Raw genomic sequence first — 19,193 nt, 5'->3', positions numbered from 1 at the left:
GGCCAGTCGTAAGGACTACAATTAAAGAAACAATGTCAACTGCCACCTGTACAGCACTGCTGTGCTTCACCTGGTGTCCCAGTCGTAAGGACTACAATTAAAGAAACAATGTCAACTGCCACCTGTACAGCACTGCTGTGCTTCACCTGGTGTCCCAGTCGTAAGGACTACGATTAAAGAAACAATGTCAACTGCTGTGCTTCACCTGGTGTCCCAGTCGTAAGGACTACAATTAAAGAAACAATGTCAACTGCTGTGCTTCGCCTGGTGTCCCAGTCGTAAGGACTACAATTAAAGAAACAATGTCAACTGCTGTGCTTCACCTGGTGTCCCAGTCGTAAGGACTACAATTAAAGAAACAATGTCAACTGCCACCTGTGCAGCACTGCTGTGCTTCACCTGGTGTGACGGCCAGTCGTAAGGACTACAATTAAAGAAACAATGTCAACTGCCACCTGTACAGCACTGCTGTGCTTCACCTGGTGTCCCAGTCGTAAGGACTACAATTAAAGAAACAATGTCAACTGCTGTGCTTCACCTGGTGTCCCAGTCGTAAGGACTACAATTAAAGAAACAATGTCAACTGCCACCTGTGCAGCACTGCTGTGCTTCGCCTGGTGTCCCAGTCGTAAGGACTACGATTAAAGAAACAAGTGTCTGGAATGGATTCCATTCAGCCTGCTTAGGATAAAACACAGCATCTGGTTGTAATGCATTATTCTCTGCAAAAGCTCAGTCCATGTTAGAAAGAAAAAAAACGTGCAAATGTTTTCCAGAAGCAAGGCACACATGAAAGCCTCTCAAATAGCCTTAGGCAATGTTGGCTTTGCAAGATGCACGGCTGCGTCTTGGTCAGTGCAGCACTAGAGAGAAATAGAGTGACATCACTGGCAAAACCCTTCTGGAGCACTGGGCATTTTTCTCTGTGAACTCTGGGCCAGGTGAATTACTAGACAATCCAAGGAAAAGGAGAAGACATCCTTGATTTAACTACGTCCAGACAGATCCTGCTTTTTGTCTGCTTGGTAGGAAAGAAAATCCCACTCATAATATTGACTTTGGAAATTATCAAATCGCAAGAGGCTACACTTTTGATCAGAGTAAAAAAAGCATCCCAGGCAACAAGGTATTCGTAGACTTTCATAAATTCATTCAATAATTGAAATCCCCGTTGTAGAAAGAGCTGTGTTTGCTTGTCACATTTTTACAATGGAGGGGACACAGCATGAGTTTGAGTCAATAATACCATGTGACCCTACTGGCAGGTTCAAAATGTCAGCTCCAGTAGAGACTTACAGGCATGCACTCATGCATATCTGCACACGCGTGTGTGCGCACACACACACACACACACACACGCGCGCGCGCACGCTCGCACGCACGCACGCACGCACACGCACACACACACACACACACACACACACACACACACACACACACACACACACACACACACACCATCCAAACCTCAATGTGCAGGCAGCCAACTGTAGCTACTACAGGCCAGTATAGCCACCTTCTCTGTCAGTCAGTCAGTCAGTCAATCAGCATCCAGACAAGACTGACTGCTTATCTGCTGGATCATTTCCGCAAACAAAATAACAGCATGAGCTGAAAAAAAACCCAGACCAGAGGAATTCCACTGGCCATGAGTGCTTATTAACATGTCGTAAAAATTGCTTGACACTCCTGTAATCTTCCTTATTCTCATACCATAGCCCTACGTGTGTGTGTGTGTGTGTGTGTGTGTGTGTGTGTGTGTGTGTGTGTGTGTGTGTGTGTGTGTGTGTGCGTGTGCGTGTGTGTGTGTGTGTGTGTGTGTGTGTGTTTAAATATAGGGAAATCATTGGCATGCCATTGTATCCACCACCAAGACTGACACAATAACTTGTTTGTCGTCACAGTGGCTGGCTTGATGTGGGCTAACGTCTGATTGGCAGTTCAGCAGTCCCCAAATTATAGTTTAGAATAAATGTGAAATGTGTCTGCATATATTGTTGTAAGGTCGGACTTATATTGAGGCTTATCTTCCTCCTCTTATAGTGGGCATCAACACTATCACTGACTCATAGTGGTGGATTGATGAATGAATCAGATTGCTCAATGCAAGGAATCACCAAATTGGAATTGTATTATAATTTAAATAAATAAATAAATAAATAAATAAATAAATAAATAAATAAATAAATAAATAAATAAATAAATAAATAAATAAATAAATAAATAAATAAATAAATAAATAAATAAATAAATAAATACCACTTTGAATGCAGATGGCTAAGAATCGAGCCCAATCCACACTCCCTCAACTGGCACTGATAACGCACAGCCTATGATGCACATCGTCACCCTGCATGCTAGCCATTGGCATTTACCACACTGGTTAAAAACAAGGCAGATCACAACTGTCACTCACTGCAACATGAAGCCAAAGCAACTCGCCATCAGAGGGAATCTGGATAGACAGTATTTGAAGGGGGTGTGTGTGCTAAGCATGGTTTGAAATGCTGTGCAAACTAAAATGGACGATGAGCTACAGATTTTTCACCATAAACCAGCACCCAGCGCACCCCTCCTCTTTTGACTGGTAGTAACAGTTAGCTGCAGCGGCTCCAGGGAATATAGCATAGGGTGCCATGGACGTAATAACGTTATATACACGCTAACGTAACGTTACAGTGATTGCAGCTACAACATTAGCCCTAGTTAGGCTAAACGTTACAGAGAGAGCACCATCCACATACTAGCGTTAACTGCAATAAACAAACAGCGTTTCGCGGTCATTTCGAGCTATGTAGCCCGAATTGTTTATTTATTTTCTAACCTGGAACCCGTTACGTCCACATAGGCTGAATAAAACGCATGGACAATACAAGTGCACCGAGACTTACCCATAGCTCTGACCCCCAGCTCATGGTTTCAATACGATGTCCTCGTAATAATCCACGGCTCGGATGGATGGGGTGTTCTCAGATGTTTGAGCGTGTGTTATTATATGTCGCTGCCTGTGAGTGATTCGCCTCTGTGCGCTCGTAAAAACCTCCTATGTGGCCGTATTTCTCAGCTCCTCATCATTGTCTGATACAAGATGGCCAGGAGCTGCAGCATATCTTCAAACAGGGTAGTCGAGCCTGTGTGCAGTGCGCCGTGCGCGGGTACCCGCCTCGACCCAGTGACAGCTGCTCTTTGCGCGCACACAGGCACGCTACAAAAAAACACAGTAGGGGGGCGGAGGTGGTGGGGGGGGGGGGGGGGTCACTGCAGGGCTGTCCAATAAAGCCTTTACAAAATAGCCAGTCTGATCAGATATGACTGACTGACTGACTGACTGACTGACTGACTGACTGACTGACTGACTGACTGACTCTCCCCGGTGCGGTTAAACCAATGTTAGCGCTTGCATTGAAATGTGGGTTGCCTGCTGGACAGGAAAGGAGGGAGGGAGGGCTGAGAGAGGTCACCAGTCACCATGGCACCATGATGACAGATGTTACATTGAAGACCTCCAGAAGGTTCAATAACTTCTGGACACCAAGACCAGGCAGGACCTCTCTCTAGGTCTTCACAGGTCCAAAATGACAGACCCGGACCCTAATAACCCGGACCCAGACCCGCTCGGCTCTGGGTCGCGTCCCTGGGTATTCAGGGGTCCGGGCATACCTGAAGACTCTCTATCTCCTGATCTACACATAGTGCCATGGTGGTGACCTCTCTCCCCCTCCCCCTTGCCATAATTGCTATAGGCCTACCCTTATTGGATGTGTATCTTAGCATGGATTTCAATACTAGTGACCTTTATTTTCAGACAGATATATCCCTATGTCCCTGACTAAACTGATTGACTACAAATCTACTCACCTATATGGTACCCAAAATCATCAGGGCGTGCCTTGACTTTCTACTTCTCTGTGTATTCAATATTCATCCTGCCTCTTTCTTTTACATGATCTCTCAGCTCAGGTCTTATATCTATCTCAGGCAGGACTGTATGTTGTTGACATACTTCTAGTCACATTATCCCAATTCCTATCCGCCCAGAGTTGTGCCACCTTGTGCCTATTTGAGTAGCCTAAAAATGATGTCCTGGCCAGCACACCAATCAAAGTATCAATTTCAGATTTGCTGTGACACATTCCTGCAACATCTAATAGTACTCAGTTGTCATCATTGGTGGCACAAAGGCCTATGCTTGTCAAGGCCTATATCTTTGGGATTCATCAGAGGATAGCTCTCCCAATGCAGGCACATTTTGAGCAATAACCCAATCAGCAATCATCATCCTTTTGTAAATTATTATATGGAGCTGCAGTTTGTGAATCATCGTGGTCTCATATTTTGACGGTGATGATAATCGCACTTCATGTTTTGTTAGAATTTCTGAAGTTGGCCATTTCACAGTAATCCCGTGACTAATGCAACACTGCCACCTAGTGGTTTGAAATGTATAAAGTGGGGTTGGGGGTAGGGGGCCAGCGATCTCGCGTGAGGAAGTGAGACGAAAAACTACAGTGGACAAATCAGTCAGGAAGAATGATGAACTTTGTTTTTGTAAAGAGCAGGTGAAGTTTTCGCCGTTTTTGCGATGGTAAAAGAAGTCTGGGAAAATTGACATTAGTGTGGGTGCATCAAGCAGATTTCTGGGTGCTGCGGGGGTTTCTGGAGATGGTGTGCAGATGTTGAGAGAAGCTTTTAGGCTCTCTCAAACAGCTGAGAAATTGTGAGTTGTTTGTAGTAGTTCAATTCAGGTGAGTTCAGTTTTAATCCAGTAGTTGGCAGTAATGCAACACTTTGGATGCCAACCGCCATTAAACATCTGTATTCATTCCCTTATGGTACAGTAGGTGGCGGTATCCACCTATACACTTTGGTTGCGATCCGCCATTAGAATGAGAGAAGAAGTATTCGTTCTTGACAGGAGTAGTTCAGGAGTAGCAGTAGCGTATTATTTCTCAGTTATATCCTCGGTACTTCAGAAGTTTAATTTACAAACACAAGACTCATATGTGCGGATGTTATCACGAATATATAAACTGGAACCGGGGCTTCGTTTAACTCTGTGAGGAAGAAGAAGCTCCTCTCTTTATGGGACTCAGGTTTACTGTAGCTGAAGCTAACGTTAGCTGTGAAGCTATTGGAGCTTTGAATGATAACTTTTGTCAATAAATAGTTCAGGAGTAAAAGTTCCAGTCACTGTGTGAAAATGAAAACGTCTAAAGTCGAGAAGCTGCACAGTGAAGCATTGCCTCCAGACATCCAGCAGCTGATGGTCATTAAAGAAGAGGTTCCCGCTGAGCTGCAGGAGTGGGGCTCCAATCTGGACGAGGAGGACCCAGAGGCCCCACACATTAAAGAGGAACAGGAGGAACTCTGGACCAGTCGGGAGGACCTAAAGCCCCCACACATTAAAGAGGAAGAGGATGAGCGCTGGACCAGTCAGGAGGGAGAGCAGCTTCAGCAGGACCCAGAGCCCCCTGCACACATTAAAGAGGAACAGGAGGAACTCTGGACCAGTCAGGAGGGAGAGCAGCTTCAGGAGGACACAGAGCCCCCAGACATTAAAGAGGAACAGGAGGAACTCTGGATCAGGCAGGAGGTTGAGCAGCTGCAAGGGCTAGAGGAGGGTGATATCACCAAGTTCCCATTCACTCCTGTCCCTGTGAAGAGTGAAGATGCTGAAGAGAAACCTCAGCCCTCACAGCTTCATCAAAGCCAAACTGAGGAGGAGGAGAGAGAGGCAGAGCCTCGAGCCAGCAGCTCAACTGAACAGATGAAAACAGAAGCTGGTAGAGAGGACTGTGGAATATCAGAACCAGCCAGGAACTTAGATCCAGCTAGTAGTTTACACCCAGCTAGTGGTGACAAGACTTCAGACTTTTCTGATCCTGAGACTGAAGACAGTGATGGTGAATGCATGGAAACTATTGAACCTCAGTCAGGTTTAGACTCACAGAGAAACAGTGACGTTCTTGGGAAGAAACACTTGAGTTGCTCAGTTTGTGGTAAAAGTTTTGGTAATGAAGCACACTTGAAGAGACACATGATAGTCCACACAGGTGAGAAGCCATTTCAGTGCTCAGTCTGTGGTAAAGGTTTTGGTCAAAAAGGAGACTTGAAGAGACACAAGAGAATCCACACAGGAGAGAAACATTTTAATTGCTCAGTCTGTGGTAAAGGTTTTGGTCAAAAAGCATACTTGAACAAACACATGATAATCCACACGGGAGAGACACAATTTAATTGCTCAGTCTGTGGTAAAGGTTTTGTTCGTCAAATAGACTTGAAGAGACACATGATAGTCCACACAGGTGAGAAACAATTTATTTGCTCAGTCTGTAGTAAAGGTTTTGGTCATGAGACAAACTTGAAGAGACACATGACAGTCCACACAGGTGAGAAAAAAATGAATTGCTCAGTCTGTGGTAAATGTTTTGGTCGTAAAGGAAACTTGAAGAGACACATGGTAATCCACACAGGAGAGTAAACATTTAATTGCTATCTGTGTTGGAGGGATTTGAGTGTTTATGTATGCGAGTATGTAGCCTACCGTGTGTGTGTGTGTGTGTGTGTGCATGTATATACGTGTGTGTGTGTGTGTGTGTGTGTGTGTGTGTGTGTGCGTGCGTGTGCGTGTGTGTGTGTATATATTTATAACACAGAGGGCCCTTAGAACCAGAATTACAGAACATAGGAGTTGTATCCGTAATCAGGACCCACGTAATCCGTTGGCAGTCCATTTCAGTGAGGCAAACCATCCAGTGTCCTCCCTGAAATACATTTGGATAGAACAAGTAAAAACTCCAAGAAGAGGAGGTAATATGAATGCCCTCCTACTCAGAAGGGAGAGTTTCCATATATTGACTCTCCAGACTCTTACACCCAGAGGCCTGAATCAGGAGTATGACAATACTCCTGACATCAAACACTTCGTCTAAAAACATGTTTTTGTAATTATAAATGTAGCCCAAAAATCCAATCAAGGGTGATGAATACCCCTTTCTAATGGTTTTATAATACTCTTTCCTAATATGTCTTTTGCTTCCCTTTGTGTTTTTTACATACTAGGGAGTTTTGTGCTCCTTTTTGCTCCCGTTTTATAAAATTTAAATTTTAAAACTTTTCCAATTTATTCAATAATATTTTTTTTTATATGTGTGGAATCATTTTTACTACGGTCTGTATATTACAATGTATTGTATACAACCCCTAATTTTATATTCTCTTAGCATCTTGTGTTAGGTTGTTTTTCCAGCACTTGCCTTTTTTTCAGTACTTGCCATTTGTTGCAAGTTCCTATTGCTCTTTCTCTAGACTGTTCCCTATGTATTTGTATGCACTTGTATACGACCCCTGGGTTGAGTAATCTTTATCAATTATGTTTGGATATGCTTCACCCTGAGAGGTGCTGATTGCACCAGCCACCCATAGAACCTATATATATACGCATATATATGCGCGCGCATGCGCGCACACACACACACACACACACACACACACACACACACACACACGCACACATATATATAAATGTGTCAAATATATCAATCTAAATATGTATATATATAAATCTAAATGTGTGTGTGTGTGTATATATATATATGCTTTGTTGTGTTATCCTGTGTTTATGTATCACAAAGACCAACTTAAAAATTTGCTATCTTTGGTAAAACTTTTGTCAAAATGGAAACAGTAGCCCTGTTTGAAACCGTTCCCTATTACAGAAACTAGAAATCGTGAGCGCACAATTATCAACTGTTACTTCCTATTGCAGTGTTTGCTAGATCAACTGACAAGACATAAGCTAGGTTCCAAACTAGAAACACAATTTAGTGAAAACTAATTTGGTCATTCCCCATCACTACAACACTACATGGGGAATAGTGAGTGAATGAGTGAATGATTCTGAACGCAGCTTAATGAGTCACATGAAAGTGAAACCTAAACCTTAACATGTGTTTGTGTGTCATATGGTATAATATAATAAAGTGCCCAAACAAGCCCATGGGATGACTTTGCAATGTGTGAAAATGGCACTAATTAAATGTAATGAAACTTATTTTTATTGATCTTTGATATAGAGACAATCAGATGCCATCAATTGTAATGCACAGTTACGGTAGACTTGTTCATTTGATACGCCTATGGTAGCAGCTACCATTATGTGAAAATGTGTTCTTAGGTGTTTTCCTCATGTTACTGAAGAAAATATTGTCTTATCCTTGCCATCAGTTTTTATGAGCAGTAGCCTAAACGTGTCCCCAATTGCCAATTGTGGTATTTAGTGTGTATAGTGTTGTTTACTTTTAGTATTTACTTTTACAGTTATTTTAATGTGTCAGTCTTCTACTTGTTTGAGCTGCTGTAATGAGTGAATTTCCCAATTGTGGGATTAATAAAGGCTATCCTATCCTATCCTTGTTTTATGGAATGTACAAAAAACTGAGATATAGTATTGTTTAAATTGCACGTACTTTTTCTTAAGACATCCCAGCCCTTGTATGGGCGTAGGTGGTTTAGTTCAAAATTGAGCCGCACGCCCTTGTATGGGCGCAGTGGCGATTCTAGGGTCTATTGGGGCTCCAAGCAAGAATCCGCAGGGGGCCCCTCCAATATCAGGGGGGGGGGGGGATGTATAGGGCGCCGGCGAAATTTTTTGACCGAGGGTGTTCGGTCAAAAGAAAATTGTTCCTACGAGGAACTATTTTCTTTTGACCGGACTACACCCGCTAGCTGCTAGCTAGTTCCTACATGAGACTGCAAAAGAAAATAGTTCCTACATGAAACTGCTCACAACAAAGTCTGTGCATTAGATAGAGTAACCGGGTCATGATTTCTGGAAAGAGACATTGCTGTTGAGTTTTTCAAATTTATTTTTTTGGCACTTCGAACACTACAAGCTAAGTGAAATCCAGTTCCATTGTATTGGAGAGAAGGCAGACATCTCTGTGGGCAACTACCCCAAAACGATATAGATGGATAAATAGCACTACAGGTGAGAGGAAAAATATGTATTTTGGATTTTAGGGTGAGCTGTCCCTTTAAAGCATAACCACAATGCTGATTAAGCCTATCGCCACAAGATAACTCTCCCTGTATTCCACAGTAGACGGGAGCTTTCAATCTGTTGTCGTCATAAATGGTTGTCGTCCGAGCGGCCTAGTACATGAGCGGCCTAGTACATGTCATTTTGCTCAACTAGGCATCTTGCGCTACGCGTACTCGATTCCTAGACTCGCCCGCTATGCGGGCTCGCTAGCTCACTGATGCCCTCATCAGTGATGGCACAATGCCTCCTTGATTGTGTGTGTGGCCCCTTATGACATCACCGATGACATCATCAGTGGGTGTGTTTGCCCCCTTATGACATCACTGATGACATCATCAGTATTATGACATCACTGATGACATCATCAGTGTCATCAGTGATGTCACAATGTCTCTCTCGTGTGTGTGTGTGTGTGTGTGTGTGTGTGTGTGTGTGTGTGTGTGTGTGTGTGTGTGTGTGTGTGTGTGTGTGTGTGTGTGTGTGTGTGTGTGTGTGTGTGTGTGTGTGTGTGTGTGTGTGTGTGTGTGTGTGTGTGTGTGTGTGTGTGTGTGTGTGTGTGTGTGTGTGTGTGTGTGTGTGCCCCCTTAGGACATCACTGATGACATCACTTCCAGTTGAGTGACATAACTTCCGGGACACAAAATTGAAACATTGCTCATATTGCCAAATGTATGGATAGAAGATAGATAGATTCCTGGATGCAAATGGGATCATGATTATGTTATTTGATTCCATAGACACTCAACAATTGAGCCAAGATAGCCTGGTATTGCTGTTTGACATACTTGGACCAAATACATCAAACAGGCTCTATCTGAAAGCATTTACATGTATTTGTTTCTGACTCTGGGAAAGTTGGAAAAACAGTAAGATTACCCAAAACTGCATTATCTCCCTTTAACCAAATCACACACATTTAGGCTATTTATTATATGTTATGTTATGTACTTTTGATCATATTTTTTCACTTCCATTCACTGAGCCTCCCCTGAAACTGTTTGGAGCCCCCTTGGGAGGCCCATCTCCCACAATTTGATAGTTTACTGCCGTGATGGCTTTGTTTGCTGCGGAACTCATCACAGGAGTCCAGAAGAACCTGGCACAATTTGACAAAGGTCATCCCCTGTACAAACATGCTGAAAAGAAACATGAAGGGGGAAGGAGGAGATAACTTGAGATAACGTTTAATCCAATGTTAAACATGCATTCCACTCATTTTTTGCAGTCACTTCACAGAAAAGAATGCCCTCTTAGCATCCCCCCACTCTGGCCAACAACCTCAAAATCATCTACTGCTATACTGTAGAGCAGTGGTTCTCAAATGGGGGTCCGTGGCACTTTGCCAGGGGGTCCGCGGAAAATTTTCAGGATTTCTATTTTCTTTTGCAAAAGCTTCATATTTACCATACCATTTTATGCTTTAAATCTAAAATGGTTCATGGATTACATTCTAATCTAACAAACCTATCAATTTAAAAGTCAAGCACGTTACCATGGAAACAATTAAGCTTAGCCCAAAATCACAAATCAGAATGAGGGGGTCCCCGGTATATTTTCTATCTTGCAAGGGGTCCTTGTAGAGTAAGCAGGCCATCCAACCCCACTGAACCTAGGTAGGCCCATGTACATTTTGATATATTTTTTGAAACGGGAAATGAAAACACTGAAATAGCATCAACAGCCATCACTCTAGCAACCCTCCTAATGTATCTCCCAAAAAGCACAGTGCCCATCATAAATAACATGCCTTTCCCACTTGTCATACCAAAGGTATCAACACTTAAAGTTTAAGCTTAGTTAGGGATGAGAAACATCAGGAAAGTTGCAGGGCCTGATGGTGTCCCTCTCTCACAACAACACACCACTGACAACAACCTGGATCCAATGTCCACCTGCACCTTAAATCACCGCCTGTCAATGAGCAAAGTCCCAACCTGCTCCACTATTGTCCCTGTGCCTAAAGAGCCACAAGGTGACCTGCCTCAGTGACAAGACAATGGCAATGACCTCATTATAATAAAGACCTTTGTAAACCTGCTGTTGCTCTGTCTTAAAGGCATCATCAGACAATCCTTTGACCCCTAACACTTTCATACAGGCTCAAACAGTCAATAAATGCTGCAGTCAGCACGGACCTGCACTTTGTGCTGCGACACCTGGACACCCCTGACTCAGGGTAGTTGACGTATAAGCTCCGCCTGATCATCATGATACTATAATAACTGCTCAAATGCATGTTAATAGATAATTGTCTAATCTCCTATCAAACTGATTAAGAGTCTCCAGAAACCTATGTACGGTACAACAAAGGTGGACTGTTTCACATTTTGAGTGGAGTTAAACCCATTCAAAGCTGCCTGTGAATATGAAGACTGACTTCTGAAGGAACTCTCACACAATTAATCGTAATCGTAAAATTGGATCACTGACAGTTCCATAGACTGTATAACTCGGTTCACAAAAAACACTCCTTAACGAGCAATGCATTTTTTATTTGAGAAAAAGCAAAATAACATCTTATTGCTTGTAATTGTCTCTGTATGCCAGCCCCCATCTCGACAAATAAACCATTGATGAAGCTCACGTAATTCTATTAAATTGAGTTATAACCAAGAGCAATCTGGCAAACCTGTTTTGAGCCTGGGGTTTTAAATCTCTCGTCATCTATTATGTTTTTATATATATATATAACCACACACTTTACAGTACATTATGACCCCTGCTTGTGTGCATCTCTAGGCCAATTAAACAGCCTCATCACTACACTTCTTCTGAATGAGCGGACTGGTGCTGCCAAGTTGAAAGTGAGCCAATGATTAGGAGGATCATTGCATATAATGACCAATTGATCCTAATCTTCCAAATGATGTCAACTAGAGCTCTTCTACATGGTCTGAAACTTGATAGGCCAAGGCCAAGACTACTGGACAGTGTCAGATTACAGCCAAGGATTGGATTATCACTGCTAATCCAATTATGCATTTGGTGCTGCTGTAATCGGCTGTCAAACTGTCTCATTCTAAGGATAAACCTGTGGAGAGAGTGAATCCAGATAGGCCTTATTATGGTAGATTTCTAGGCTACATGTGGATGCCTGGTAAGACAAAACTGAGAGACAGCACATAGCCCGAGAAGGAGGGGAGAGAGAGAATACCTGTTTTGAACACATTTAATGACTAAAACAGCTGCACTAATGCTGCAGTGGTTCTGAAACTGTTTCACATCAAGGACTCCTGAGCTGTCACAAATTACACCATGGAGCCCCAGTTGATAAGATATGTCCCAGTATCCCCCATCTGATATGATTTCAGCTTTTGGGATAAAACCTACACACACACACACACACACTCTCTCTCTCTCTCTCTCTCTCTCTCTCTCCTGGCCCTATCTTGCAGGAGCCAGGTTCACCCAATCAGCCTACTATCTAGGCCCTAGATAGTGACCTCAACACCAGGCTCCTGCAAGACAGGGCCAGCTCCTATTAGGTACTAAAGTGTATGGAACTCATGGCCAAAATAGCCATACATTATTTTGTCATTGTGTTACTTATGTTTGCAATTAGTGAAACAATTGTTTCCATCTTTGCTGGGGACCCCCTGGAACGCGTGGGGGTCCCCAGAGAACCACTGCTATTCTTCATTCCATTTCATGCATAATCTCGTTAAACCCCAAGTTCTGAATCAGAAATAGTGACAGACTAGGATCACGAGTTGGTTGCATATTTTTAGGTCAGTGTGGTTGGGATGTGGTTGGTTGCAAGTTGCAACACATCAGAAACAACGCTCCCGCAACCGGAAATAGAGAGGAACTTCGACCGATGACGCCTGGACTCCACCTCACTCACGATGCTAGCAACAGATGAACAGCTCTGAGCTTTCATGTTCATTTTTCAGCACACCAAGGATAGCGGACCAGCGTCGCTCGCCTTGGGCGGCCAAAGGACTACTTTTGACGTTGTAATGTTTGTCAGGGTCGCGGTGCTGCTCGCCCCTCTTGCACCGTAACGTTAGCTAGCGACCAGCCTGTCTGCTGCTCTCTGGCACAGGCTTCCTCATCATCTCACCGTGGTGGTTTTGCTGCTGGCACTTTCTCTGGAGGATCAATGGATGCGCTATGGATGGCACCGCTGCTGCTGATCCCACTCCTGCTGTGGACCAGCAGCACGTTTGTTTTCTATTTCAAAAAGTGTTTTTACGTCGCCTATATGATGTGTTTGGCCCTGATTGCGATCCCGCTGTCCATACTAAAGAGCGGAGGTAGAGACGTTGAAAACATGAGGTAAGTTGCGTGCATAAACATCGCTAGCACAGTGATGGCTAACGCTAGCAGCAAGCTAGCTGCTGGCTAGTTGTTGCAGCCGTAGTTGACACATCCAGTTAGCTGGGCTACACCGCTGGCTCTGACTGGAGCGTCACGTTGGCAATAATAACAATCAACGAGCGTCTTGGCGACCAATTTGCCTGACTTTTGGGAGGGAAGCCAAACTAAAAACATCAACAAACCGAACATCAACAGCAACACGTTAACGTTGACTTCACACAGGAATGCTGTTCCGTCTACTGCTCAGTGAACCATGCCACGGCATGTGCTTTCGCGTTGACTGTCCCCAGGCCAAAGCTTTGCTAACTACAGTTGTTTAGCCTCAGTTTCATTCACACTAGCCTACTTGAATCATTGGCAACTTAATATATGTTGTAGGCTAACGTTCGACAAGAATACAGTGCACTGATTGACAGGGTAGCACACCCCCTCCCCTGTTCGTGATAACAGTGTGTGCACCTCGGTTGACCACAACATGGACAGGCTTTATGCAAGCTATTGAGGTGGCTACTAAGACTGTTATAATAACATTAAACAATTAAGATGGCAGTTTTGATAATGCTGGTCATTAAGTCTCAGCGTGACGGTACGTTTGCTTAAAACACCTTCAAGGTTGCCAGGCTAGCCTGCCACTTTTCGGCGTCCTTGATGCTATTAGCTCCGTTGAGAAAGAGTAAAGACCCCCTACCACTGGAAGAAATGTGTTATTTTAGACCTGACCCACGAACTGGTACTGGGTCAACTGATACCTGTGTTACGATAGGAATGGTATCAGTGTCCACTTTGTAGCAGGGGCCTTTGGTGTTGTGGTTATACAGGCAGGGGGTAGTACTAGACACAATTAACTGCCTTCAGTAATTAATTGGAAGAGGTGGAGGTCAGATCTTATGTCCCCCGGCCTGTCTTAGAGTTACTGGCCCATCCTCAATACAACCCTGGCAATCAGTGTCCACTGTCCAGTTCACCTCCTCAGTTTGCCTTGTTCCGCTGACATTGTTACTCGCTTAACAACAGCAGACTGCCTGCCTCAGTGCACTTGGGACAACAGTTTCACAGTCATGTTAGCCGGCGTGCTGGTGTCCTGTTTCACCACCAGTGTACCGTTCTGTTAGCTCAAAGGTTATCTGGACCTGTTCACCGTGACAAAGTGCTTGAATTAGAGACAGACGGTGCACAGACAGACAGAGAGAGAGAGAGAGAGAGAGAGAGAGAGAGGGTTGTAGACACACAGTCACACTTGGTTGGCAGGCTGGGGCAGAAAGAGTTCACTGATATCATCGAGGACAGTGCGTTTGTCACAGTTGTGACAGCTCTTAACTCTGGGCTTGACTTGCTTCACAGCTAACTTGGGATACTTGGAAATCAGGGCAGTAAACTATAGTGGACACTGGACACACAATGTGGGCTGCCTGTCACCCACGTCATCCACTGACCTCCAGTTGCCAATAATGTGGTCCTTCCTCTTCCTGAACCACTTTTGTTGGCCGTGGATCTTTCGGTGTTGCACTGACAATGTAGCGTTATTGCTTGTTGTGGTGTGAGGCTATTGTGTCTGTGCCACTGCCACATACGTGAACGACCAATGGAATTGGAGGACTGCTGTTTGCTAAGATTCCAGCATGAGTGATCAATAATAGAGTTTTGTCACTCGTACTTTATTGGGCTCAGTAAGCACATGTTGTGTTTGCTTCGGACACCAGTAGAATAGTGCCAGTGTGTCTCTCCTCTGCGCTATCATTCTGATCCTGTTGCCCTGACCCTATTCTGAGCAAGCGTTTGACCTTTGACACGTAAAAAAATTAGCGTCACCATCGATATCTTTTGTCTGTTGGTACAATAGTTTTAGATATCTTTGTTGTTGGCGCGTATCGTGTTAATGATAACAGCTCAGACTCACCTTTTTTGAGTCTGAGCAGCTGAAGTTGCCTGAAACCGACGCCGGTGTCGGATACATGTTGTTTATTATGCTTTGTAGGTTTAAAAGGTTTAAAGAACAAATGGACACAGTCATTGTGAAATGAAATGAATCAAGCTGCATGCAAGTGAACTGAGGCCATTTTCATTCCCCTCCAACAGTCTCACAAATGCTGCAACACTGGCTGCTGAACCTGATTGCATAACGAGTGCCTTTTGCACAAGACTGGATGTGTTATCACTGTAGTGCTGCGACGAACAATACAAGCTGAAGATTGTATTTCGGTTGAAAGGTTTTACTGTATTGTTCCAGTCAAACACAAATGGACTAATAGCCACTAATGTGCCACGATTGCATTAAGTCGTCACAAGACAGCCGGTGAGCTAATAGACAAGTTAAAAGAAAAATGCCATCTTGTCCCTTTCAGTAATTTGAAGCATGTGTGGAGCTTTACTTTTGCTATAAAAGCCTGGCTAGTTTTAACTGGTTTTCTTTGCCGGGTCATCCTGACCTCAGTCCCCCCACCTGGAGTGAGAAAACTAAAGTTAAGGTAGGAAACATCAAATGAACGAATGAATGTACATCAGAATGGCACTATTATAAAAAAGAGGGGGCCTAGTTAAGGATGCATCAGTGAAAAGTTATCTTTGAAAGTTTAGTTATCATGGCCAGTAAATTGAAACAAAAGCTACAGCAGTTGCCTGCTGTCTCTGTTATTATTGTCAGAACCGGTGAAATTGTGAGAGAGCAGTGACTATAGAGATGACTGAAAATCTTCTTTCTGCCAGCTGTAAGCTAACTCTGTTCTTTCTGCCAGCTGTAAGCTAACTCTGTTCTTTCTGCCAGCTGTAAGCTAACTCTGTTCTTTCTGCCAGCTGTAAGCTAACTCTGTTCTTTCTGCCAGCTGTAAGCTAACTCTGTTAGCTGTAAGCTAACTCTGGCTAAGCTGTAAGCTAAATCTGCCTCTGATTGATTTGTACTATGCCTTGCTTGCAGTTGATTCGAGGATGATTTTGAGACAAATAGCTGTTCAATTGATCAGGGATGCAAACAACTTTTTCATCCCAAAATAGGACAGCTAAGTGAAGGATTTCGGAGTGGTTTATGTCTGCCCTGTCCTGGTATCCGTCACCTTTTTCCACTATCGTATCCATGAGTTTGCATCCGTGATGATTTATAAAACATTAAGCAGTCATCCAATCACGCTCGTCCTTGCATGGTAGAAGTTCAGTTATCTCCTATTATTTTAAGTAACTCAATCCGTTCAGGCTTTGCGATGGTAGTGAATTGATTCAGGAGCGGTTCATTTGATTCACTTTACTTCATGGCCCATTAAGTCCAATACAAGTCGAGCTACTACCCCATATACGCTAGCAGCTGAACCAGCTGAAGTCGAGCTACTAGCTCATATACACTAGCAGCTGAACCAGCTGAAGTCGAGCTACTAGCTCATACGCTAGCACCTGAACCAGCTGAAGTAGAGCTACTACCCCATATACACTAGCAGCTGAACCAGCTGAAGTAGAGCTACTACCCCATATACACTAGCAGCTGAACCAGCTGAAGTCGAGCTACTAGCTCATATACACTAGCAGCTGAACCAGCTGAAGTCGAGCTACTAGCTCATACGCTAGCGGCTGAACCAGCTGAAGTCGAGCTACTAGCTCATATACACTAGCACCTGAACCAGCTGAAGTAGAGCTACTAGCTCATATACGCTAGCAGCTGAACCAGCTGAAGTCGAGCTACTAGCTCATACGCTAGCGGCTGAACCAGCTGAAGTCGAGCTACTAGCCCATATACGCTAGCAGCTGAACCAGCTGAAGTAGAGCTACTAGCTCATACGCTAGCGGCTGAACCAGCTGAAGTCGAGCTACTAGCCCATATACGCTAGCAGCTGAACCAGCTGAAGTAGAGCTACTAGCTCATATACACTAGCACCTGAACCAGCTGAAGTCGAGCTACTAGCTCATACGCTAGCGGCTGAACCAGCTGAATGAACAAATCACTTGTCTGTACTGCTGTCTGTACTTCTGTACAGCTTACACTCAGTCCCATACAGCCACTTAACGACTCATTCAGTCCCAAAGACAACCGTGTGTACAATGTGCAGTTGTGCTTGTTGCATGGGCTCAGTTTATTATTAGGATCCCGATTAGCTGCAGAAAATGCTACTGTACAGCTATGCTTACTGGGTTCTTACTGGGTGTCGTGTAAAGATGGCAATGAATGAACAAGGATGTTTGAAAGTGTCACACCTCCAATATTGAATAATTAACAGTAGGTACCGTACAATAGGTAAATTTTAGCCATTTTTATTATAATATAATATTATAATATAATATTTTATATTATGCAATTTTGGGGACTTTGAAGCTTCAGTGAGAATTACCTGTGAATATTCGAAGCTTCGACAGGTGGGGGGGGCTGTGTTTCATGGACTTTTCTGGCATGTCTGCTTCGTACAGTGACAGAAATCTCCGGTACACAAAGTTGTGCATTCTCAGGGAATTCTGAATATCCTCTGGCTTGTCGTCAGACATGTCCGGATGCGGTGTGTTTCCATATTATTTAACGTTTGTCTTATTGCAGAATGCAGACTCACTCATTTGCCCAAATAATGGATTCTAGGTAAAACTGCAAATCAACATTTCCCCCCAGCCTAATTTACAACTACCTCTCCAAACAGTGTTTATATGGTTAAAAAAGGCAAATGGACTGCATTTATATAGCGCTTTTATCCAAAGCGCTTTACAATGTGCCTACATTCACCCGTTCACACACTGAAGCAGCTGGCTCCCTGGTACTCTGCGGATCCCACTCGCGTAGCATGACAACAGGCTGAATCCCACTCGATTTGGTGGAACACGCCAGGATTGGCCAATGCCAAAGCCAGCCCTCAGAATTGTCAAATCAAATCATCGACACGTATATGGTCCGCCTCTCAATTCGTTTTCAGTGTCCGACGCTCGCGCTGGTGCATTCCGTTCCGGTTCACTTCAACTTTAATCATTTCTAACATTGCGTACAAATTTGAAAGTTTCTGTGATTAGAAACAGTTGAATGTATTTTAATGAATAGCCATGCTGCCTCAATAAAAAAACATTTCAGGTGCTACTAGGGATGGGCATCGAATTTCGAATTTTCGAATAATCGTTGTTATTATCAAGGTCGACTTTTATTATTGAAATTCGTTTTTTGATTTTTTTTTTGATTTTTTTTTTTTTTTTTTTTTTGTGAGTGAAATGTTGCATTGTCTCCCCTGATTCTAAGAATAGTCGAATCGCTTGGTTTGAGCAAGTAAAACAATTTTTATAAGCAACCTCTCCCTCTTCATGGGATTTCATCCGCCATTCATTTTTCCATAAACCTTGCTTAAAATGCTTATAAAAATTGTTTTACTTGCTCAAACCAAGCGATTCGACTATACTTAGAATCAGGGGAGACAATGCAACATTTCACAAAAAAAAAAAAAAAAAAAAAAAAAAATTAATTGATTGATTTTTAATTTTTTTTACATTTTATTTTTATTTTCGAATTTCGATTAAAAGTCGACTTTGGCCAGCGAATTTCGAATAGTGTTTTTGCTAGAAATGCCCATCCCTAGGTGCTACTGGCATCAAGAGGCAAGTCGGCAGCACTGCAGTCATCAAGCACACACTAAACATGTGGTCACTTAGTGTCCTCATCACTTTTGGGGTTTGAATAAAACGACGATTTATTGACCCACGGTCAGGACAGCAGTGTCCTGCAGCCACAAGAACAATCTGTTAAACATTGAAATGTTATTGTTGCTGTGTACTTTTACACGATCTGCCACTATTAGTTGAAAGCCTGGGTAAAATATATGATTTGATTTTAACCAGCAGTCACAATCAGAATTGGTAATCGGAATCTGCCCCTAAAACCCTGATC

The 19,193-nt window shown here is 43.4% G+C and overlaps 2 protein-coding genes across 3 annotated transcripts in view; one reads left to right on the top strand and one right to left on the bottom strand.

The window, feature by feature from the left end:
• fnbp1b (formin binding protein 1b) overlaps positions 1–3,140 on the bottom strand; it is a gene marked incomplete at its 3' end in the record, with an annotated part of 122,776 nt that extends 119,636 nt beyond the window's left edge. The window contains exon 1 of the mRNA XM_083642146.1: positions 2,892–3,140. Within this exon, the coding sequence (XP_083498272.1) occupies positions 2,892–2,915 (24 nt within the window). The 5' untranslated portion in view covers positions 2,916–3,140. The remainder of the gene's footprint in view (positions 1–2,891) is intronic.
• A 9,791-nt stretch (positions 3,141–12,931) lies between these two features.
• Positions 12,932–19,193, top strand: part of agpat2 (1-acylglycerol-3-phosphate O-acyltransferase 2 (lysophosphatidic acid acyltransferase, beta)) — a 31,086-nt gene continuing 24,824 nt past the window's right edge. For both annotated transcript variants that reach the window (XM_083641643.1, XM_083641644.1), the window contains exon 1: positions 12,932–13,321. In XM_083641643.1, the coding sequence (XP_083497769.1) occupies positions 13,146–13,321 (176 nt within the window). In that variant the 5' untranslated portion in view covers positions 12,932–13,145. The remainder of the gene's footprint in view (positions 13,322–19,193) is intronic.

The sequence above is a fragment of the Poromitra crassiceps genome, assembly GCF_964638095.1.
Source record: "Poromitra crassiceps genome assembly, chromosome: 8".
In the NCBI taxonomy this organism is placed as follows: Eukaryota; Metazoa; Chordata; class Actinopteri; order Beryciformes; family Melamphaidae; genus Poromitra; species Poromitra crassiceps.
This window is presented reverse-complemented; position numbering and strand designations above follow the sequence as displayed.